At 36.2% G+C, this 24,331-nt stretch overlaps 1 protein-coding gene across 6 annotated transcripts in view; it reads left to right on the top strand.

The window, feature by feature from the left end:
- Positions 1–23,657, top strand: part of ATXN7L1 (ataxin 7 like 1) — a 122,051-nt gene extending 98,394 nt beyond the window's left edge. For 5 of the 6 annotated variants that reach the window (XM_062582141.1, XM_062582101.1, XM_062582130.1 and 2 more), the window contains 7 exons: positions 4,183–4,265; positions 5,114–5,370; positions 7,720–7,912; positions 10,427–10,548; positions 13,859–14,798; positions 19,252–19,326; positions 22,534–23,657. In XM_062582141.1, coding sequence (XP_062438125.1) covers positions 4,183–4,265; positions 5,114–5,370; positions 7,720–7,912; positions 10,427–10,548; positions 13,859–14,798; positions 19,252–19,326; positions 22,534–22,575 — 1,712 coding nt within the window. In that variant the 3' untranslated portion in view covers positions 22,576–23,657. Of the gene's footprint in view, positions 1–4,182; positions 4,266–5,113; positions 5,371–7,719; positions 7,913–10,426; positions 10,549–13,858; positions 14,799–19,251; positions 19,327–22,515 lie in introns of all 6 variants that reach the window. The other variant, XM_062582090.1, reaches the window with a different exon arrangement.
- The last annotated feature ends 674 nt before the right edge of the window (positions 23,658–24,331 follow it).

Raw genomic sequence — 24,331 nt, 5'->3', positions numbered from 1 at the left:
CTGCCCATGATTCGTATATGAGTGAAGTAAGAAATTTATAGAGTTGGGATCTCAGTCTTTTTCTGGAAGATGGGAGAGGGGGGTTGAGTGGGAATGCCCTGGAAGTCCAAAGGCGGTCAGGAGTGAGGGTGAAGGTTCCCGTGCAAATCTGCCGCTGAAGCACAGGCAGAAGCATTGTGGGACCACAGAGTTGGTTAGAAAGGGCCTGTTGCCACCCATTCTGCAGGAAGAATTTTTTCTTATTTTCTCTTTGGAGTTCCCAGGAGTTACCCATGCCAACTGTTGGGCAGTGAGTACAGAGTTTGCCCCCCTAAAGCTGAAAACATATTTTTGTTCTGAATGAAAAGAAACAAAGCGTTTTGAGGTGGTGGGCTTTTTGTTTGTTTTTTAAAGCAAAAGTAACTGAATCAAGTTTCCTGCTTCAGAAGCTGTGTAGGGCCTATTCATCTACTGGCAGTACTTTCTGATTTGGGCAGGAACTTCTTGTGTGTACTGAAAAACTAATTTTACTAATGGCAGCATGAACCAAATTAGATCATCTGTTTGACAGAAAGTTAATTCACATGATTTTCTAAATGTGCACTAGTTATGAACCAAGTTTTACAAGATAATAATATGAGTATGCCCCCCCCCTTTTTTTTTACTGAATACCAGTTGGTTTGGGTTTTTTTTTTTTTTTCATGTTTTCGAATTTGGCAGTTAGCTCTATGGTACAGCTACCATGGCTTGACTCCAAAGCAGTGAGAGGTGTGTTTGCTAGGGCTGTGTGTGGCGTGGAACAATGCCATTGCCTTAAAGCATGCAGGGCAGTGATTTCTTTCTTAACTAGTTAAAGGTGGCTTATAAGAAAACAAAACAGTTGTTCATGATAGAATTCCACAAAGCTAAAAAATGAGAAGCAATTTGGCTTTTATACCTTCAGTGTCATGTAGTAAGATCCAATTTGTTAGTCTAATGAGTAACTATATATAGTATATTTTACAATTAATTTAAAATACTGATTTCTTTTAAGCCATTCTTTCCTTTAATGTTCTGAAGCTTTTTTTAGATTTTTAATTTTTTTAATAATCAGTTTTGAATAGTTTCTTAGGCAGCTGAAACTGATGCTTGCTTTCCTTATGTCACGCACTACCTGTAGTGACACAGGACTGTAGGTGATATTTGGGCTTACTCAGTGTGAGTGCTCACTGCACTGTGTTCATAAAGGTGAATCATTTCTGTGGGGCCTTCCTTCAAGCTGCTTGCTTTGTTCCATGGAGGTGACGCTCCATCGTTACTCCATCTGTAAGCTGTCGTTCACTGTCTCTTCAGGACCAGGGAAGTTTCACTAGTGGAAACTTCTAAATAGGCTAAGGCTCTGCGTAGGACTGTTCAGTACTCTGATGGATGTTAGTTTACTTTTAAATGGTTATCAAATCCATGATTTTTTTAAAAAAAGCTTTTCTCATCAGATTTAGAATCCATTAAATCTTGCTCCTGTTGTCTCACATATTGAGGAAATAATAAATTAGTGATGATGCAAGTAACAGAGAAGTTCTGTAAACACTATAAATTTTATGTAGATTGTGTCAGTAGGATGAATGCCTCTCTGTTACTATACAGAACTCTACAAAGGCTGACATAAAGATCTTGGACGGTCAATGAGATGATTATTTTAGCTATAATACAGATTTAATTTCTTTCACATAGAAAGAATGAAAAGGTGACTGGGAAATTTAAGATCCCTTCAGTTCTCTGCTGTGGAACTGTACAGCTGTTAATTTTTGAGCTTTGTAATAAGTCTGGCTGGTTTACATCGTTTTCTTTCCTTTTTAGCAACCTCCACTTTCTCTCATCCCATTCCTGACTGTGGCTAAAATTGCTTTCTTTGCTGAGAGTTAGTGGTTGTGTGGGTGATGAATGAACGTGCCCTCCTTTCAGGAGAGCTGTTGCAGGCAAGAGAGGAAACAGCTCATGGAACCACAAAAGACAGTCTGTAGCTGCCCAGCACAAGTAGATCAGTGTCACCAAACAGCAAATTGGGGGGAAAAAAAAAAAAAAAAAAAAAAAAAAAAGTTATTTAGTTCCTGTTTCCTCAGGGGTAAAGCTAAGAAGGTAAGAATACAGATGTCCAATTTAAACCAGGACTGTTTTTTCTGTTGCAAACAGGAGTTTGAGACAGTTAACTTCTGACCCTACCTTTTCTTTAGGTAGAGCTCTAATGCTGCTTCGCTCTGACCACTGAATGTGATTAGGTGGGATCCGTTCTGGAGAAACAGCATTCCCAAAGTGTGCTTGTGTACGAGGGCCTGGGGAGTCTCATGTTATGGATTACCTAATATAAAAGTAGTCAGAAAGTGTATTTCATTATCAATAAGAAGACAGTGATCTTCATTTAACATGTTGCCCAAGCCAGGCACATCTGTAGCTAACAATTTATGACTCCTCTGAAAAGTCCATATAAGCTTCAGCCAGGAGAAGCGGTTTCCTGTTTGCTTAGTATTTTCTCAGAGAGAGCATGTTATTTTGTTCTGTAGACGGCAGAGGCTTCCACTTCAGGCTCCAATTTATGTTGATTTTTACCTCTATATGGCTTCCTATAAAACTGACTTCTCCTATAATCAGTCCTGAAAGTCTTGCCTGATCAGGACACTCTTAATGGCATTTTTTATTCAAGTGCATATTTATGAATCCATATATTTTGTTCAGTTTATTTTTAAATTTGTATTGAAAGATTTTAGGCAGATGATTCAAGAAGCTGTGATAGGCACATTATAAACTCAAAAACTAGGGTAGGGAATGTAAACACACATTCTCATCTATTAGGTAAAAAAATCTTTTTTTTTTTAGTCAAACACAGATACATTTTTGTTTCTGCTGTGCTGTGAAAGTCACAGCACCTATAACTACTTGTGACAGCTGTGAGTTCCTTCTGCGTTTCACCAAAAGATATACAGCCAACTGTTTTTCCAAGATCACTTTTTGGTACATCTCTGCTGCTAAGCCAATAACATAACCATTTATTTAATGTTTACTTTATCATTTTAAGTCCAGATAGCACAATACTGCTACTATTACCATTAGTAATGCTGATGTCTGGAAGATGGGAGTTGTCTAATATAGATTACCTGGCGTCCAGTTTCTTCTTCTAGTTACTCTGCTACTATGAGGCTGTCTCAGCATGTTAGTATAGCTGTGAATTTCTTTCTCCGTCTTGGCACTGATTTTTTTTGTTCATAAAGAGTTTTTAGATTTTAAATTGTATTTAAGTAGAAGTGTTTATTATCTCTGAATACAACACAATTGTCTAGTTAAAATAGACTTCGGCAAATAGTTTATATTCCACTATCAAATTAAAACAAATCAGCCTTGCCACTGATAACATATGATGTCTAGGTATGTAAAGATAATTGTAGTTTTTTTGGTGGCATAAACTAAAAAGTATACATCCATGTTTTTGTTGCTGTCCTGTAGTACAAAACCTAATATTACGTTAAACCTAATCTAAAGGAGGTGATGCTATATGTGGTATTAAAATATTAATGACCGAAATATGCAAATATACCACATTAAATATTAAATGCAGTTTTAGTGTTGTTAATGATTAAACAATCTTTTTCAAAATTGTTATAAACTTTAAGCTTAGTGACTTCGGGAAATACGAACTAACACACTTTTGTACTTCCTGAAAAAGAGATCTAGATTTTTTTTCCCTAATGGCCCTAGTAATCTTGTATTTACCTTTTCAGACACCATTGGTTGATTTTCAGAGTTTGAGTGTTTCAGAGACATAACGTTAAACATGTGTGATATGTTCTCTGTGGGTATCTTAAATTAGGCAGCCAAACTCAGAGGCCAGATTCGCAAATGCTCCTCAGAGGGAGCTAGCGGTGAGACGTGAGAGACGTGAACTCAGAGGCAGGTCACTTAGGCCTGTGCTTGGAGCACACAGCCTTACTCCGATGAAGCCTGTGGTTGAAATCCTGCTCTGAATAATATGAAACATGTAAGGATAAAAAAATGCTTAATTGTATTAATGACTCACGTGGCACTATTACAGGGTGCTGGTGTTGGGCATGGTGGTTCAAGTTGGGCCTGGTTAAATCAAGCACTATCAGGCAAAAGTTATGCCTGGTTAAAATTTCTGGAATAATCTTTTTCCCTCCCCTTCCCCTCCCCCTTTTTTTTCCTGTCCTCAAACAGAAAGAGAATTTGACCCAAATAAACACTGTGGAGTACTGGATCCTGAAACAAAGAAACCTTGCACAAGATCGCTCACCTGCAAGGTATTTTTCTTAGAAGATAAAATATCAGATGCTTTGTTATAGTTTAAATCCCACCACAGTAGTTTGAGAGGTCATACCTGCTCCTGTCTTACAGACAATGGGTATGGTATTCAGACGCTGTCCTCAGGTAATTCTTTTGAGTAATTCTGTTTCTTTGAATCAGAGCATCTGCATTATTCCACTGATATTTTTAAAAAGATGTTTTTCTTCTTATCATTTTGTTATGCAGAAGGCATTAATGTTTCATGTAGAAGCACGAGTGTTATTTAAAATGCTCCTTTTTTGGTTCATGTGTACAACAGTGTTATAGTCAATTTTTAGTTAAAATGAACGTGATTTTCCCACAAGAAATTACTTGTAGGCTGCCCTTATGATAATAATAAGGATCATGTCAAAGAGTAGCAACAACATTTATAACGAACATTTATATGTGTATGTGTTGCCTGTCAGTAGAGATAATCAGATAATTTGCTTCACTATGTATTCATATTTTTCAATCTAATCAAACCAATTTTTCATTGTAAGCTAAGAGCTACAGTGGTTTTATTTCTTAATATTATGTACTAAAATTATTGGAATAACATTTACTACCTTAGAAAAGGTAAGTCAGTAGTATATATTATGAAAATTGTTGCAAAAAGTGATTTTAGCATTGACATTGGGATTTCTTGTGAATGACTTCAAAAATTATCAAAGATAATGTGGTATAACAGCTTTATTTCCATAACTGTGCCTAAAGTTGTTTAAAGTAGATTTTTATCTTTTAGAGTTGTAGTGTATCAGAAGTATAGAGGACTTACAAACAATATCATGCACACACAAATACTTTTTAACCACCCTATTTTTAGACTCATTCACTTAACCATCGACGAGCAGTTCCAGGCCGTAAAAAACAGTTTGACATCCTTCTAGCTGAACACAAAGCTCGGTCCAGGGAAAAAGAAGTTGCAAAAGACAAAGAGCATCCAACATCTATAAGGGAAAGCTATCAGAGCCAGCCCACACCAGCACAAGACTCTCTGTCAGGATCTTCAGTGAACTCTGGGCAAGAATCTAAAGTAACTTCTCCTGCAAAATCTAGACCACCAAATTCTGCACTTCCAAGGTAAGTGGTTCTTCAGTGTGAACTGCTGCATTCTGATGTCACTGTAACAAATACTTTACTCTTGTGTACAGCTTATGCAGTATACATTCTGTACTTTTTTGTGCTATTGAATGATTAAATATATATTAATATAAGAGTTTCAGCAGTAGAAAATATAAAATACACTTAGGTTAACATAAATCTCTCTACAGTACCTATTGCCTGACTGGAAATGGAGTAAGTAGTGGTGCCCATCCTCTCTTCTGAATGTCACACTAGCTGGATGTTTTGGCTAAAATCATCAGTAATAGTTAAAAACACTTATATTCAGAATATTCTGACACATTTTGGAATAAGAGTCTGTTTAGATGAATCGGGACAGGTACTGGAGGACCAAATTTTCACGTTTAAGTAGAAATTTCCTCTGCAGATACTTCACTGGTGCTATTAGTGGAATAACTTGTGAAGAAAGGTGTAATTTAGTGTAAGTGAAGATATAAACATCTGGGTTTCAAAGCTATTAATTTGAAACTGTTTGGAGTATATCATTCCCCATTTAGAAGATTTTTCTTTCTGGACAAAACAGACTTTAGAAAGACAATCCAAAAACAGGCTTCAGAGAGACAATCCAAACTTCTAAAGACATCAGTGAAACTCTTTCACATTTACAAGAACTAGTATGAGTTCCTGAATCAACTGAATTCTAATTATTGCCTGATAAACTTCTCGTATATTTTCTTCTGTACTAGTTTTGGCTGGAATAGCTAAGCTAGTTGGGTGTTTATTTTCTTTATTGTTTATTTTCTTTCCAGAAGGCTTAAGTTAGGTTTGGGTGCCTATTTAGGGGCATTTGTACAAAGATACTGTCCCTGTCTCAAACAGATATTTGCTACATCTGCTTTCGCCATTTTTATTCGGAAACAGCCATTTCCAGTGTTTTCTATATGTTCATCAAGTCATAGTGAAGTTTTAGCCATACCATGACAGAGATGGGTATTGCAGGACTTTAAGTGAATGGGCAATAAAAGAATACATGTAAGTAAGTTGGTGAGAAGCCTACATAATTATCATTAAAAGAAGGATCTTATATGGCCCTTACATAGAGGGGGGCACAGAGGGACTGGCAGATGTTTTTAGTAGGCGTTACAGTCAAACAAAACTTGCATGGGATTCAGTGAGAGCCAGGTGAAGAATTCCCAAAGAAAGGTAGAATGATATGTGAGGAAGATGATTTTAGTAGTTACATTTTGTGTTTATACAACTCATGCTTGTTTCTACTGCAGTACCTCTGTTCTGTCATCTTGTCTGCTTTTGCAAGCAGCTGTGCCAGAGAAAAGCAGCCTGGCTCTCTGCTGGGACTCAGCAAGCCTGCAGCTCTGGTACTGGAGGAGGTTCTGGGAGTGCTTCCTGGTCTGCTGCAGCAGTTTGCTGGTTTTACTTCAAGTGACTTAGCTTGACCTGGCCGACTTTTCCTGAAGACAGCTAAGGAGCACTCGCACAATCTGTCCCCTGAAGAGCTACCGCAGCAGTAATTTCTAGTAGTTGGACATTGTTGAGCAATGCCTGCTCAGTTCAGAAGAGGTCATCTGTCCACAGGCTCGTGCTATGTCCTGATAGCATAAATTTACTAGATTACTGAGGACTAAATGATAGCTCGTTTTTTTAATCTTCCGATCTTGCTCAGTGTGAACATGTCCTCCAATCTCAAAGAGTTTGCGTACATCACATACTTGCTTGTATAGACAGTAATTAAGAATCCTTCTCATCTCCCCTTCTAATTTGGCTCGTTTACAAGTTTATTTTGAAAGGCAGGGCACCATTGCACCCTGGTGGTGCAGAGACATTCCCTCTTTGTTTTATTGAGTTTTAGCAAAGGTAAAGAAAACATACACGCTCTAGGAGGTGCTTCCAGTTTCTTCATTTACTAAACTAGCTGTAGAGCAAGTAAGCCAAACACTCCTGTTATATTTACTATACTGATGTAAGTAGAACTTTTGTATGAAATAAAATTTCATAGCTGGACTTTCAGGATTTATCCGGTAGCACAGTAATGGTGGTATGTAAACAGATGTTACACATCTTATTTTTGTTTGCATTTTTAATATATTTTGCCTCTCTGAAAATCTTAAACTCAGCTTTATGGCAAATTTCCAATGTAATTTCAAGCAATACAAATGTACTTTCATTAACATTAACTTGATGATAACCCATGACGTCTTTCTGACAAGACCAAATGCCAGGTATTCTTTATCTTTTACTTTCCTTCTGTGTATGTTCATTTCTTGCATAATTTACTTGAAGTTTGCCTCTGGCAAGTGGTTTTACAGAGCCTTTTGAACACTGGTTTTAAAATGTATTTTCTCCTTCTAGACCATCATCTGCAAATAGCATCAACAGCAACAGTTCTTCAAACCACAGTGGGTATGTACCAGAACTGCCATTGCCTTCTGTGGGAGGAGATTTAACTAGCAGATTATCCAGTGATGAAGGAGAAGTGGATGGAGCTGAAGAATCTGAGAAATTAGACTGTCATTTTTCTGGACACCATCCCAGACCTCTTGGGGTATGTCTCTGTCTCTGGCATGCCTGGCTGTAATTCTTGTGTGATGAGGGAGGGGAGAAAAAAAGATACAATTTAGTAAAAATGTAAGGAATTATGACCTTATGTCCCCAAAAAATGTATTCTGAAAAGGACAACTACATCAGACAGAAAACAGTGGTATGGATTGGTTAAGATAGGAGGATAAGACTGGTCAGTGCATGTGACATTACTAGGCTTCAGGACAGGATGAGAAACAGAAAATAAAATGAAGTTGTAGTTCTAGACCTTTGTCTCAGTAGACTGTAAATCAGGCATAATTCTGCTAAACTGAGAAGAGTTGCATTGTTTTAAAAATAACATGAACCAATAATCTTTGTCTCAGTTTTTATAAAATTAACCCTTGTGACTGGTTATAGCTCAGAAAATCATATGGCAGCAAAGTGTTACTACAGTGCTTTGTAACTCATTTTTGTAGTTTGTTTTGAAGCAATAATTAAGTATCATTTATGTAAATATATCTGGACATAGAAGCTATTGCTTCATTCGTCTAGAAATGGAGAGGGTACAGCACAGCATAGCCCATCTGCTCTGGAAGTGGCTTAAGTGTGTGTTTCTCTGGCAGCTCTTCTGTCTTTCCCCAAATTAGTAACAAATTTTATTGTAAGGAGTAAGGGCTGTCATATGGCATTTTATCTGCAGTGTGTATTTGTTTACATAGTACAATACAAGAAGTAATGGGAGAACTATTGAACTTTTGAGCAGTCACTTCTCATAAAGATCAAGGAATCCAGTTAGTGAATGCTCAGCTGTATGCTTTCTATATGATGTGCACAGTAAAATTAAGTACTGTGATAACAGTAACTTTGTCTGTCTTTCCTGGAGTAAAGGAGAATGTGTAAAGGTAGGACACTACAAAAAATTAGATGAACAGAAATGAGATGAAACTGCATATATGGTTCTTAGCTAGTAGATAAGAATTCTTATTATATTCCGTATAACAAAATGATATCCAGTAGCCTCCTGCTTGCCTCGTAGTTCTGTATTCCCCTTATTTTTGTTCCTAGAGAATGCTGATCTTTGCTCACGTCTACCATGCATGTTTGGCCTGGTGAGCTTTTTGGCCTGCTCCTTCCTTATGAATTGAATGCTCAAGGCTCACTGCACTTGTGTCCACACAATTTAAAGAATAATCCAAATCCAGCCAGTTCTTGTGTAGGCGTGATCAGTGAGGCATGGTTGTCAGCACCACTAGTCATTTTGTTGTAGGATTCTAGTGCTGTTGCAAGGCAAATCTGACTGCTTCATCTCTTCTTTGAAATCTTAGTTAGCAGGTCTCAACTGAAGCAATTATTGATAGTGCAAGTGCTTCTAGTTCATGTTGATGTGAAGTCAGAAGAGATTGATTTTAATCACCTTCAGCAGTTTAAACTGCCTTGCTAAATTTGATATAAAGGTGTCCTAAGAGTTTTCCTTAGATACTTCTTCTCTCAACTAAGTGGTGTAGTAATCAACAGTGAAAAGGCAGTAGCTTCATAAACTACCTCTCAGTGTTAACTGAGCTGTTTGACTGCAAAGCGAGGTTAGTTTTTCGACTAGATGGTGGTTTATAATAATTTGTTTAACCTTGCTATGAAACAGACTGAAGATAAAAAGTTAGTCACACCCTCACTGTCTGATCAGCTGAAAAGTAGTATAAACTGCTGCTGCTTTTACTGCATCAGTAGCTTCTCCTCTTGCCAGTGTTTGACTTTTTCCCTACACATTGCAGAGCTATCGTGAAAACACAATGATTTATAGTAAGTCTCTCTCTTTCGCAAACGGCACTTCTCTACCTAATGTGAGATCAGTAAGAATGACCTAAAAGAAAGGGTAGATCTTCCCCCCAAATACCTTTTAACTGTGGTTTAAAATTAATTCAGAAAGTTTTACAGAAGAAATGATGCAGATACTCCTGAGTTTTGCAGAATTCAGAAAATATTTGTTTGTCCTTTGGTTGATTTTTCATACATTCTGAAGAGTGTATTGGGTGCCCTTTTGTAGAGGATGTGCCATAGGTGATGCTTTGTTTTCTTTTACTGAAATGTCATTAGTTTGTTTCTTTATGAAATAGATGCTAAAGATAGTCCCATTGAGTCTTTTTCCTCTTCAGCTCTATTTTGATTCCTCTTACAGAATTATGAGATTAATGTGCACAGAATAGCATAACAGAGTTTTTGAGGCAGTAGTAGTAGTATTAGCCAGAATTGCTCTCCTAAGAGTACCTAAGGATTTATATATATTCTCTGCTACATATAGCTACCTGAGAGTAAACTGAATTGTTAGTGAAGTATGAAGTATACTTTACAATAACCTGAAACATTAGGCATGTATTTCATATGTCATACAAAAATCAATTATACTGTAGATAGTGGAAAATACCTTTTTAAAGTTTTTTTTCTGTATAATACGTATGTTTCTTGATCTATAAATAATAGTTTATAATGTATCAATATTTTTTTAATTTATAGAACACACCAAAATGTTTTTTTCTTTCAGTTTTGTTCATATGGCAGTCGCTTAATGGGAAGAGGGTACTATGTTTTTGATAGAAGATGGGACCATTTTCGATTCGCACTAAACTCCATGGTAGAAAAACATTTGAATTCACAGATGTGGAAGTAAGTGAGAGTTTTATAATTGATGGATACTTTAAAATTTCTAATTTTGTAAGATCTGTTAACATTTAGGTGCATTAAAGCCCAGTCTGTTCTGGGTTTGGAGATAGGTTTTGCTATCATATAGTTGTATTACACACAGGCTAGTTTCTGCCTGAGATTTGCTAAGAGGCCTTTAAGTTATTCTTGACATCATGGACATAATATTAGAGAACTAGAAAAATGCACTGATGCACCTAATCTTTGCTGAACTTTGCAAAAGTGTCTCTATTGAAATAAACATACCAAACTGTCCTTTCCTCTGCTGTTAAAACAGCTCTGGAGACTACTGACCAGACAACAGGTTATGTAGAGCAGGGGACCTTTGCATGCTACTCTTTCCCTCAAAACTGGATGGAAAACTTTTTTATACTTGTATCACACATCAGATTTCTTGTTCAGTGTTTGCTCCATAAGATATTTTAAGACCTTTGCCAGAGTGTGTAAGATAGTGTAAAACGTGTGGTGTTTTTTTGTTTTGTTTTGTTTTAGTCCAGTGTCCTCTAAACTCACTGGCTTTGAAGTCTTAAAATTCTATTTATGAATGCATATTGAACACCTCTGTATCACATGGTTCAGGTTTTAGCACTGTAGGCCTTGGCTACGCGCATGCATTATATATATAAAAAATATACATGTGTGTGTGTGTATATATATATATATATATAAAAATTAGTGCATGTATATATATAAAATCAAAAAGATTAAATATTTGAAAGCCTCATGGGATCTACAGATAAGGTGGGCTTTTTTGTATTCTGCTATGGTACGTGTATGTGTATTCCAATATAATGACACTGAAGTGCAGTGTTTTGTGTTACTGTTTATCAGGACTGTGTTATATTCATTGGATGGCAGCCATTAGATAAACAAGGTTTGGGGTTTTTTTTTTTATATATATATATGTATATATACGTATTTTGAAACACTAAAGCTTGACTTGTCTGACTAACCTGGGAACTTAATGATAACTGCTAGTACCCTGGGAGACCTATTTTGTAAATGGGTGGGCTTACCATAAAAAGGCCAGTTTCATGGGTTTTTTTTATTCAGCTAGTGCTTGATCTGCAAGGGGGTCCTCTCTCCTAACTTATAAGTTCAGCTGTTTATACTAGAGTGTGCCACTCTCTGTTTTGCCTTCCAAGAATAAAACTAATTTGGTATCTCCAAATAGAAGGATGAAAACTTTTTATCTATTGGTTTTGTTTGTCAGGGGAAGAGACATTCATGCATCTGAGAAAACGTGTCACTAGTATTGCCCCTATCATGAAGAACAAAACCAATCTCTCTATTAGTTCTGTGGTACAAGAAATAAACAGGCCTCATCCTGCTCAAACTAAATCCAGTTCTAAATGTTTTTTTTTTCAAATTCTAGCTCTTTCTGGAATCTCTAATATTGTAATGAATTACATCAATACTTACTTGTTTACAGAATACAAGAAGCTCACAGTGCTTGATCCCCTGTTGTATTCCTGTTACCCTCAGCCCTCCTGTGGACACTTTTCCTTGTCTTCCCCAAGCAGGGGCATGTGTAAAACTACTATTTTCTAACTGATGCTAGTGCAGAGCTGTAGCTATGGCTCATCCAGCTGAGACAAGGGGTAAAGATTGCAAGGTCATAATTTGAGAACAGTAACAATTAAGTACTTTCATCCCTAGTCCCCAAAGTATTTTGTAAAGGTGGCTAAGATTATTGCCCCTTCTTTACAAATAAGGAAACTGAGAAACTGATCTTGAAAGCAACTTGTTCAAAGTTGCAGAGCAAGTCCTGGGCAGTAAACTTGCTCATTTTTGTCCGCAGAGTCTGCATGTAACCCTGTGTGCATTTCTGTTGTGAGCATTGTGTTCTGAGAGTCTCCATGAGAAGAACAGCAAGACAGAACATCTCTAGTTAGGATTTAGGTTATGATAAAGCACTAACACCCCATAAAAGATTGATTAGGAATACTTCTTTGAGGGGAAAAGTAAATCTAAATATTAAAAAGATGTCAACATGAAGGATAACAAATGCTGAGCTGGTGATGTATAGGATATTAACCAAGAGAAATATAATTAAATTGAGAATTAAATATTGGTTCAAATGATGAGAAAAGACCACATAATAATTTTGTAAGAGACATTATGGAAGTCTAATTCTTTGTTAACACTGGGCTATATAAAGTGATAGAAGATAAACTATTAGTGGCTTTGTAGAAAGGAAGTTGAATATATTCTGCTAATTTCACGGGTGGTATTATTATGTTTTATTCTTTGAATAGTATTCAACTAGTTATAGAGCTTACCAAACATTGTTTAATACTCTGTCAATTTTTCAGTATCAGTGAAACTAAAGAATAACTTCCCTAGCTAATTCTGACTAACCAGCTCTCAGATGAGCCCTTGGGAATAGCGCATTGGGAAAGGGATGAACTAAATCACTTGATTCCTCTTTAACCTCAGTGATAGTGATTCACAAACCTTAGAACTGACTCCGTTGTGACCCTCATCAATCTAATTTATAAGTTTAGGTTACTATTTAAACTGTTCTACAACTTGCACTTTCAAGCAAAGCACAAATCAATAGTGACTAGCACATTTATAGGTCTACAAGCAGGCATTTTATTTGCATTTTTGAATTGTTTTGTAAAATAGGAAAGGAAAACGAAACTAAATTTGTAAGAAAGTGATTAAATGGCAACATTATACAGTTAATTGCCACGTGAAGCCCTTGTGCTGAAGTATAAGACAGTTCTGGATTAGTGGAGGTACTGCAAAGAATATGAGTCATATGTCATGACAGAATTTTGTAGGAAAAATTATGCTGCATATTTCTTTACCTAGTCTTCTGTCAGATCTCCACTACCTTCATAGATTTAATGTGCCTCATTTTAAAATACATTTTTAGGAAAACGCACTTCAGGATTCAGCCTTACTGAATCCTTACAATATTAAAACTCATGTGTTGGCCCTTTATTTATACTATTATTCTTAATCCCCAATTACTTAATGTCTGAATTGCAAGTCTAAAAAGAAGGAAAAAAATCAGGAGTAAAAACATTTTACACTGTTGTAGACTACAGAACTTGCTTTGCACTGTGAATATTAAAGTTCATGTGATTGGTAGGAGTCATAATCAGAATGACCTATGCTTGACTTTTTTAAAGTCCTTTCAGGAAGTTATTTCCTATCTGCATTGTTCAAGTGGAAATTTTAGATGGAATGGAAAATATATATCTAAACCTCTTCTTCTGTTTGTTCTCCTCCTCCTCCTTCCCTCCCCTCCCCCCATCTTCAGGAAAATTCCTCCTGCAGCAGATAGCCCCATGCCTTCTCCAGCAGCACATGCCTCCACTCCTTTTCCAGGATCAGTCTTGCAGCCTTTCAGCAACCCTAGTGCAGTGTATATTCCTTCAACACCTATCAGTTCAAGAATCACCTCTTCTTACATAATGACGTCAGCCATGTTACCAAATGCAGCCTTTGTGACGGCGTCGGATACAAATTCGATCATGTCGCACACTACAGCTTTTCCTCATGTGGCTGCAAGTTTAAGTATCATGGACTCAACTTTCAAAGCGCCATCAGCTGTGTCACCAGTGCCGGCAGTCATCCCTTCCCCATCCCACAAGCCATCCAAAACAAAAACCAGCAAATCCTCAAAAGTTAAAGACCTGTCATCTCGTAGTGATGAGTCTTCAAGTAACAAAAAGAAAAAGCCGCAGTCATCATCGTCGTCTTCATTATCTTTGCAGACATCTTCCTCATCTTCATTTTCAGGGTCCCACAAAAAGAACTGTGTCCTGAACCCCAGCTCAACTTTGAACTCCTATCAGGCTACATCTTCCTATAACAGTATGTCTGTGCACAATACAAATAATGGAACAAGCCCACTCAGTGCCAAATCGGAGCCCTCAGGACGGACTTCATTATCAAGTAGCTCAGCAGACTCAGTAAAACATATGAGCATGGTAGTAAGCAGTATTGACTCTTCTAATTTGTCTGTATCTTCTCTTGTGCACCACTCGGGGGACCACTCCCTGGGAGCACATAATGCAGTGTCTTCTCTACCCCTTTCTTTCGACAAATCAGAAGGAAAAAAACGTAAAAACTCTAGTTCTAGTAGCAAAGCCTGTAAAATCACTAAAATGCCTGGTATGAATAGTGTTCATAGAAAGAGCACTGCCAACCTTATTTCTGCGGTGCCAGATCCTACAAGCAGCTCCATCTCTCGGCAGGTAAGGGACTCTTCCAGTTGTTTTCTTGCAGGTCATGTTTGACTTACTTGAACTATTTCTTGCATTATGAAAAAGACAACATAATGTTTGCCTCAGATTGTTTTTAATCACACTACTTATTCCATAGGTTAACACAGAAACATATTTGTATTTATTTTGTACCCATTATGGGAAGATGCTTTGAGTTTACAAAAAGCATTTATACTATATTAAAGTATTTTTATAATGAATTTTATTCAATTAATAAAGTAGCCATTTGTATCTTTGAAAGTAAAATTGAATGTCTAGAATGGTTAAATAACTTCCAGGAATTAATTTCTTATCTTAAATCTGGTCTCTCTGAAATAAATTGTCTGTTACTAAAACAGGAAGATAAGGGTCAACATTGCTGTTCATTTATTTATTTTCCCAAACCTGTTGCTGATTGATTTTGTAATGTTTTGCAAGTCACCTCATTTCTCACCTATGTAAAATGCTTACATCTGTCTACCTTTTCCTGTGGGGGAATCTACGATCCTAGACCTCAGATGCTGTTTCCTGTTTGAAAGAGGAAAAAAATAAGAAATTAAAATCCTAATCAGAAATTAAAATCCTTTAATAGATAGGTTGGGGGGGGAGGAGGAGGGTTAAGTATACAAATGTTCAGAATATTGAAGTCAGTGCAGCAGGTAAGGTAGCAATCTCTTAAGTCGTTGTCAACCAGCAGTACACTTTTTTTTCCTCCCCAGATCATGGTGCTATAGAAGGACAAAAGTATAAGATACGAGAATTGATTCGTTTTGGTGAAATACTGCCAATAGTATCTATATAATGATCTACTGTTAATTCAGCTGATGTGTCCAGTTCTCTGCAATGGAGGGAAAACAAAGCTTGACCCTAACCTCTGGAAGGCAGTGAGAAACAGAGAAAATAGGATAGCTTAGAAAATCCAGAGTAGGTAGCTTAAGACTTTTTTTTTTTTTTTTTTTTTTTTTTTTTTTTTTGCTTCTGAACCATCATGAAACTCTCACTTTCTGAAGACATGGGTCATAAAATGAGATTTGGAAATAAGGTAGTATCTTGGGCACAACAATCGGTAGACAATAGTAGCAGACAGGAGTGGAAGGAAACAAGTTTGAACAGTCTGTAGGAGACAGAGTGATGGCCTCAGAGTGGCTTAAGAAGTGTATTTTCTCTGTCCTACTCCCAGAAGAGATACAGCTGAGATGATTTGTTTGGCTTTTAAAAAATGGGTAATGGCTTTCTATTCTAAGCCTTTTATATCCGTGTTTTGCAATCAGAACTAATCTTTAAGTCAGTGGAGTGGAGCATGGTGTAAATTCATCATTCTGTCACACATCTGATGCTTGAAATGTAAGTGTACCCAAAAAGATTAAATTATCCTGAGATACAGTATCTCAAATGAGAAGAAAAAGTAACTGCAGATTGTTGCTTTGGTACATCTATTGGTTGTAAGAAATGGAATGAATCCTCTTTTCACAGTACATAGACGGTATCTGTAGATCGTGCAGTCTGTAGAAGTCTTACAGATTTATTCAGGAGGTCCTGAGTCAAATTCTAACTCTCCCAGTGACTTGGCATGTTACTCTGGGACATTCCTGTTCCAGTTTGTGGTGTATTTCAGCATGTTGCACAAAAACGGAAGTAAATAAACCATAAAGAATCAATCAGATGTCCTTTTTTAGTATTTGTGAAATTGTAATTTAAGCTAATAACCTTCCCTTAAGTGAAAGACTAGGTCTATATAATGACTGTTATGAGGATATTTAAACACAGTAATTATATATGTGTGTGTGTGCGTATGTCTAAAAATATAGTGAGACTTATTAGTGTAGCCTTTGGAGCTATACTAATAAAAATAGGAGGTAAAGTGGAGTTGATTGTATTTCAGATTTCTAATTGGTAGCTAGTTATCTTTGTGACAAGGATGCTGAATGGTGTGCTATACAAACCAGGTTATTTCCTATTGCTTTTTTCATTTGTGCTGTCAACACATGATGTTTGTACCCACTTAAACATATGGGTCAAATAATACTGCATACTGTACATGTAAGTATTGAAACTCTGGAGAACAGAATATTTTAAATCACTTTTAAGCTCTGTTATTTTGATTTTCTGTGTTCTAGAAATGCAAACACAGTAAAAATTCCACACACACAAAAGATCAATGTCACTTAAAATCTTGCTCCTGTTTCCAAAGCTCAAGTGATGGGTGACAGGCTCTGGAACTTTTCTAATCTAACTCAAGTCTGGCCCACGTAGATAGTAACTGAAAGTCTGAATCATTTGGTTTTGAAGTACATTTTACTTTCTAAGAAAAGAATTTGACTCCTGGCATCATCCTAATCTTTTTGAAATGGTCTTCCCATCATTAAAGACTCAACACAACTGGGAATTCATTCTTATTTTTGAGTGTCATAATTGTTCAGTCTCAGTCTGAATTACCTTTCTGCTCTTGAATGCAAGCCCTCCAGCTCTGAATTACAGTATATTAATAAAGCAGCTCAAAGCAACATGTATTGCTGCAAGCTGTGTTGCTCCTTGCTTTGTTTGTGTTATGTAGAGAATCGGTTTGTTAGCCATAGGAGCACTGAATGAATGAATGCCTAAAGAGCTATATTTTACTTCCTTTCATAATTCTAGTATCTCAGCAAATCAATTTCTTAATGGCTATTCTTTCATGTTTAAAATGGGGATGTACTTGTACTCTGCTGTAAAGAGTTTTCATATCCAGGCTTTAAAGGGCTTTGAGTACCATAATGATAGATGTAAAGAAGAAAAATGGTAAATCCTCAGTTTTGTTGAAAAATGACAGACTTTGTGTTTTTTATCTGATAATATTATTCAGGTGCCTGTTGCAGGTTTGTCATGATGCTTCGAATGATTATGAACGATTTTACAAAGTTGTGCGTCTTTTTTCAAGATTTGCACATTGAAAAAAAGCTTGATGTTGCACATTACTACTTAGAAAAGAGCAGCTGTGGCACACAAACAAAAAGCTGAAGGGGGAACAGGGTAGATAGAGCCGTACCCTTTTAATCTTTGTGCACTACAGGAACTGCCTATTACACATCAAAATTGACTGTAAATGAAAACTTAATATATTTCTTTTGGGCAGAATGTGAATAGAGAAAACTGTTCTGAACACTCACTGTGAAAAAGGGTAGTAGCATGGATACGGATACAAAAGCTACCGTCTACAATACAAATTAAATGACGAAATAGCAAATGGTGTTGCAAAAAGGAAGGAGAAAAATGTGACGTCGGTAAAAACCTCCAAACCAATGCCTAAGTCCCATACGTTCAGTAAGAAACTCACCAATATATTTCTCACCATGTTTAAAAAACAGGTTCTTACTGCCTCTCCATCAAATGATTAAAATTGAAATTAATTGAAATCTATTGATCATGTAAATAACTATTCAAAATCTAGCTATCTGCCAGATTTGGCAGATGTCCATAGTTAATTGTGTATGAGCCTTTTAGTCCCTGGGAAACTGTTCCTTTGACTCAACAGCTGTCTCCTCTCTTTGTGTAGCAATAGAAATATCTGCAGTATATTTATGGGTCTCCACAGAAAAAAATTAAGAGGAACTGCTTTTGCAGAGTGTTATAATCTCTCAAGAACTGTAATATGCAGGTGAGGCAGTTCTACTACAGTATTTTAACTAAATACCTTTTAAATGTGTGTATACACACTATTAATTTGCACTAATTCCCAAAGAAATTCTGATCCAGTAAATTGATATAATTGCAAATTTAAACCTCTGAAGTTTGGCCCTTCTGGTTTAATATTACTCAATAAAGCAAATATTAAGACTCACATCGTGGAAGAAAAAGGAGTAATTTTAAGGCATGATATTGGTGCTTGGCCACTGGCTTTAACCCTCTGAGTCCCAAGCTGAGGGGGAGGCCTCTTGGGAAGGAGTTCTGTGCCTGTGCACACTCCGCTCTGTTGGTTGCTGCCTGGCTGCACAAATTGACTCTGTAGGTTTGATAAGGCAAATGAGAGGTGGCAGCACTGACAGCCACCCCTCTCTACACATGTTCTGCAGAGCACAGTTTAACTATGAAGGCTCTTAAAAGATGCACACACTAAAGCAACCATCCCTAATCAGTTTATATCTCATGTCAGACTGGTCACAACGTAACTAAACCAGACACCTGAAGTGGGCTTTACAACCTACATTTTTTCGTTAGCATTTCTTAGGTTGTTTTTTGATCTGTAATCATGTTTATCTGCCTAAAGAGTTTTTTAAAGAATACAGGCTCCAAGAGATAATTATGATACTGTATGAAGAAGTATGTTTTAAAATATGCAATAGCGAAAATACCTATGTTCCAAATGCAAAGCGATTAGTGCCACTTTACACAGGAAAGAGAAGGCCATTACTAGCATCTGCATTCAAGTGACAAATATTCCTCTCAATGCTGCTCAATTAATGTCTTTCAGATTGGAAAAAATAGCAGTGTAGCTTTGTCACAATCCAGTCCTTCGAGTACATCAAACCCGGTACACAACAGACAAGTAAGTTGCTTTAAAAAACAGATGTTCTTAAATAGTCTTTCAGGTGGTTCTGAAATATTTTATACTGTAAAGCCTTAAAATACAATCTCTTTATAAATACATTTCTTTATAAATTGAAGTTTTTTCAGTGAGCTAATACTAGATTTTTTCCCTCTCACTTAATATTTTTTTGCAGCTGCTTTATCCTCTGAGATTTATGAATGAGTTTTCTGCTTGTTTTTCACCACCTGTAATATGGCTCAAGTTATAGTATGTGCTACCCACTGGCTCTTTCTTTGGTCATTAAAAAATCAGCTGATGGTAGCAGCAGCAGAAACTGTATCCCCTCAGGATCCAGCCAAGCTAATGTTTTTTTTTTTTTTTCCTAACTTCTCCTGTCAAGCAAGATGGCACAGAAAAGTCCCAAAACTGGCACAGAAGGGGCAGCATATATAAATAGGCAAAAAGGGAAACAAGACATAAAGAAGATGGGATTTGACTATTCAGCAAAACTAAACTAAGTATCGCAGCCCAATCAGAATTCTTCTTGCACTGTAAGAAATCCTTATCACTCCCATCATACCTGTTTATCACAAAGATTAGTAGATGAGTAATTTTGTTACTTATCCATCGTACCTGTTTATCACAAAGATTAGTAGATGAGTAATTTTGTTACTTTCTGTTTTGAGAACTCACGGATTTTTTTTTTTATTTGGCCTTTACTGTTTGACTTCCCAAGTTCGGTAGCTTATCAAGAATTCACTATCAGGATTCTTGATACATATGAATAAGGTTTCCCACCTCATGAAAGTGTAGTCATAAGTAAGCAAAAATTTCTATTCCACACTTCCTGTATGTATTCTAATTACGCAGGAGCAGTTACTCCAAATGGCTGTGCTGTTTAATTTCCCCTATGTCGACAAAGATAAAAGAGCAGTAATAGTAATCACCATTATGATAATTCACAACATCGTCCCCATTAAAAATATTCTGAGTCACTCTTATCTTGTGATGAACTGCCAAATAGTAAATTTTTTTTTTTTTTTTTTTTTTTTTTGCTACTGGATGCAAAGGAATATAGATATGGAAGAGTAACTGCATTTAAAGGAAAATAATATGGAAAATCCACTCACACCAAAATGTTTCTATGGATTGGCATTTTTCAGTGTAAGACACTGTTACCAACTGCTGGTAACAGAGATGATAAATCTGTTTTGAAGTATAATCTTTTTTGCTTTAACCTCCTCCTACTGTATTTGTATAAAATACACACTACCCTAGGAACAGAATTTGTTGGGTAACTGTTGCCTAGATCCCATGGGAAAACCTAAGAGTGCAAAGCATTAATTCTGTGACAGCCTTATGTAAACAGAGGCTATTGCTGAACTTTTCAGCTGCCTGTTTCTGTAACTTTATGAAAGATAGAAATGTTTGGTTGTTTTTAGCCCCAGAGAATCTTTAATGTTCAAAATTTGTTTCTGTCAGTTTGATAGTTGAAACTGGAGCTCAGAATAAAAGTAAAATTAGATGCATTTTTTATCTCCCATTTGGCAATTGTATAGTCTCTGAATAAAATTTTAAACTGTAATGTTACTTTATGAAGTTATTAATTAGGTGATAATAAGTGGGAAATAAACACCTAAGGTATTATTAGGGCACCCTTAGCTCTTTTGCTTTTAACAGCAGTGTTGTTATGATAATCAAGGAGTCTAGTTGAGGCAAGGTCTGTTGGCAGAGATGATCTCTATTATTACACGAGATATTACGGTTGGAAAAAAGCAGCCAAGTGTTATGAATACAAGTCTGAACAACAGACTTTAAACAAGTCAGCTGAAATTGAATTGCAACTTTCAAGCTAAGTATTAGTTTAGAACAGTTATGCTGGACTTGCATTCACTATGTTAATTAGTCAAGCAGTTTGTCAGAGAAAGTAGTTGCTGTCTAGGAAGCTGAGGGGGGAGGGGAAGTTAGCAGGGGAGAAGGTTCTTATTTCTCAAGGAAAGCGAGAGATGTCCTTAACATCCACAGGACATTAAGGGACTAAGTGAGAATGAGGCATTTTGAAAACAGTAATGGGCCATAAAACCAGTCTCCCTTTTGAACCTATGATTTCTTATATGCAGTCATACAAAGAAAGTGAGTTTCCCAGCTGCTTTCTGAAGAAGTCCCTCAGAGGCGAGAGGTTATGTGGTAGTGCCTGAAAATGACCTGCCACTGACAACTGCCTGTTTTCCATTACTGATTTGTGAACTAAAGGTGCCTGGCAGTTGTTTTGATTCACCCAAACAGCTGCTTCTGGTCCTTAGCTCTATGTGATGAAATGCACTGTATTCTCAGATAGTGCTGTGTAGGACTCATGGACTGTGGTGATACTGCTGTGGAGCCTGTTTGCTGTCTCCCATTGCATTAAACTCCGTTAGGTTAAACTCAGACAATTTGTTCTCAGTTCATGTTTAACTTGAACATTGCTGCATCTGTTTGAGACCTGAAGAAGGGTTTGTACACATAAAAGCTTGTCTTTTTTTTTTTTCCAACTATTGGTGGTTTAATAAAATACTACAAACCCTACTTGTTTTTTAATAAACATTAATGACGTGATTTTTTATAGTTGTACAAATACAAGATTGTTTTACAGTCCAAATGACAGTGCCCATTGATACTATATATTAAAAGTTTGTTTCGTCCAGATTTTATCCTTGCTGTAGGTTTGTAACTAATCAAATGTTTTTGTCTTCATAGTGTTTTTAGGTGCCTGAATTGTTAATACTTCAAGACTTCAGTATGCTGTGATTTTTAAATATTGAGTAACTAGATCATTTTATTAAAGGAAGGTGACAACATGTATGCCATATGGTGTTTCCTTGTGCCTGAGGTGCTGAATACATGCAGCTGTAAAGGAAAAGATTCTTCAGAGTTGTCTCATTGTTCTTTATTTGTCCTGATATGCTAAGCTAACTAACACAAAATTCACTAAAGTGTACTCAAATCAATTCCAAAAGGAAATACCTAGTTTATTCAAAGCAGCTCCTTTTCATAAAGGTCTAATGTAATTGGACTGGGGTTTTTTCTTTTTCTTTTTTTTTTTTTTAATAGGGATGGAATTTGACTGGGGAGCTTGGAAATAAATTCCTGGGTTTAGTCCTGCGTTATCAGATGCAGATGTTATTAAAGTATTATGTACTGAAAGACATTTTGTGATTTTGAATCTAGCTCTGGTTTCTCTTTTAGAAGACATCAAACCGGACTGGTAGAATAAGGACTCTTCCATAACAAGAAAAAGGAACCAGCCTATAATCTCTAGCTCTCAGCAGCCCTACTCCACAGGGTTTTTCTTTTCTGTATCCTACAGATGAATTTAACCTTTTATGAATTTGTGGTTTTAAAAAGAATTAAATTTATAGAAAACTGTAATAGTGATTTGTTTAGTTTTTCACTTGTATTTGCCACTGATCTGTGCATTCTGCTTAGTTATGTTTCATGCCTTTTCAAGCTGTTAGCGTTGCAATGCTCCCTTTGATTCCTTGTCACAACACTTTGGACATTCAAAAAACAAAATCAGATCATGATTTAAATTTATTTTAAATTATCTGCAATTTTTTAATTAAACAAAAACTACAGTAATTCTGTATTTAAGCTTGTCCTATGGATAAAAATTGGGTGCATTTCTTAGCAATTTGCAAACAGCTGGGGGCACTGCAACTTTAGGGACTAATCCTGACTGGTGCTCTGTACCCACAGCATTTATTAATTCCAGTGGGAATTCTGAGTGTTCAGCCTCTTCCAGGATCAGGCTCTTAAGGAATCTATACTTAAATCAATGCATAGAGGATTTTTGCACCAAATGGCAATTAATGTTACCAGAGGCTCAACATGTAAAATCCCCATATCTTGATGGAGTTCTAGACCCTGAAGATCATAGTACTTGATAAGTAAGTTTGCAAGGACAGGAGTTGAGCAGATTGGCTTGCATTAATAGAATTGCACTGACAGTGTTTCTTATAGGATTACTGAATAATTTTTTAATAAAATATAGATTTTATAATCAGGAAACCAATACTAGGTACTGGAACAATAGTACAGAGGAGTTAATTTTTATTTCTACAGTGTTAAAAGTGCACTTATATGCTGGTTTATTTACATCTTTGGGAAAAGGCGAGAGACTGCAAATAGGGAGATTATTACTACTTTCTTTTTTAAAAAAAGAAGGCTTAAGGCAAATTTTAAGACTTAAAAATGTTTAAGCAATTATAAACAAGGCTAGACCCTTTGAAAAAAGTTTAGAAATATTCCTAAAATAAATTTTATAGTGTTAATTTTGTAATAATTTATGTTTTGCTATACTTCAGAGCTAACTGACCGGAATAGTTTCAGAAACAGTATGAAACTTAGGAAAGTTTAAGCAATGTTTATATTTTTAAAATGTTCTTTGAATTATGTTTTTATTGTACATTTCTTCAGACTGAAAAATGTGTACATATCTTTGTTATTTTTGCACAATTTTTGTCTTGTTTTAGGAGCAGTACTATGTTGATTTTTTTTAATTTATTTTGAGTTATGAAACTGCAGGAGTTTAAAAATCTCAGTAACAAAGTCATCCTCTGTAATCAATGAACTGCTATTTCTAGTTGTAGAAGAAAAACAGTGGTTGTGAGATTCAGTGGCTGCTTCTGAGAAAAATGCTAGTCGATGACTGAAGGAGCAATTTTGTAGTTTTAGGAAGTTTTAGCTCTTTCCATGCATCTTTTAATTGGAAAGCTGGAATATGAAGCCTGTCCTTTGAATGCTGCTTAATTTTTTTTTCAAATGGCTTACACCTACAGCATTTCAGGAAAGTTAAGCACCAAGTAAAACCCCACAGTATTCTTTCACCATCAAAGAATTGTTATTTAATTTTATATATTAAAATTTTCAGCTTGAAAAGTGAAATGGAAATAAGTATTTGAAAAAAATGGATATAAACTGGACCAGCCTATAATGCATTATTAGTGTAGCATTCAGTTGGTAGTTATTTTTCTTCCCCATTTGC

This window comes from Rhea pennata, chromosome 1, assembly GCF_028389875.1.
Source record: "Rhea pennata isolate bPtePen1 chromosome 1, bPtePen1.pri, whole genome shotgun sequence".
Classification (NCBI taxonomy): Eukaryota; Metazoa; Chordata; class Aves; order Rheiformes; family Rheidae; genus Rhea; species Rhea pennata.
Note: the sequence above shows the minus strand (reverse complement) of the source record. Positions and strands in the feature narration are given on the sequence as shown.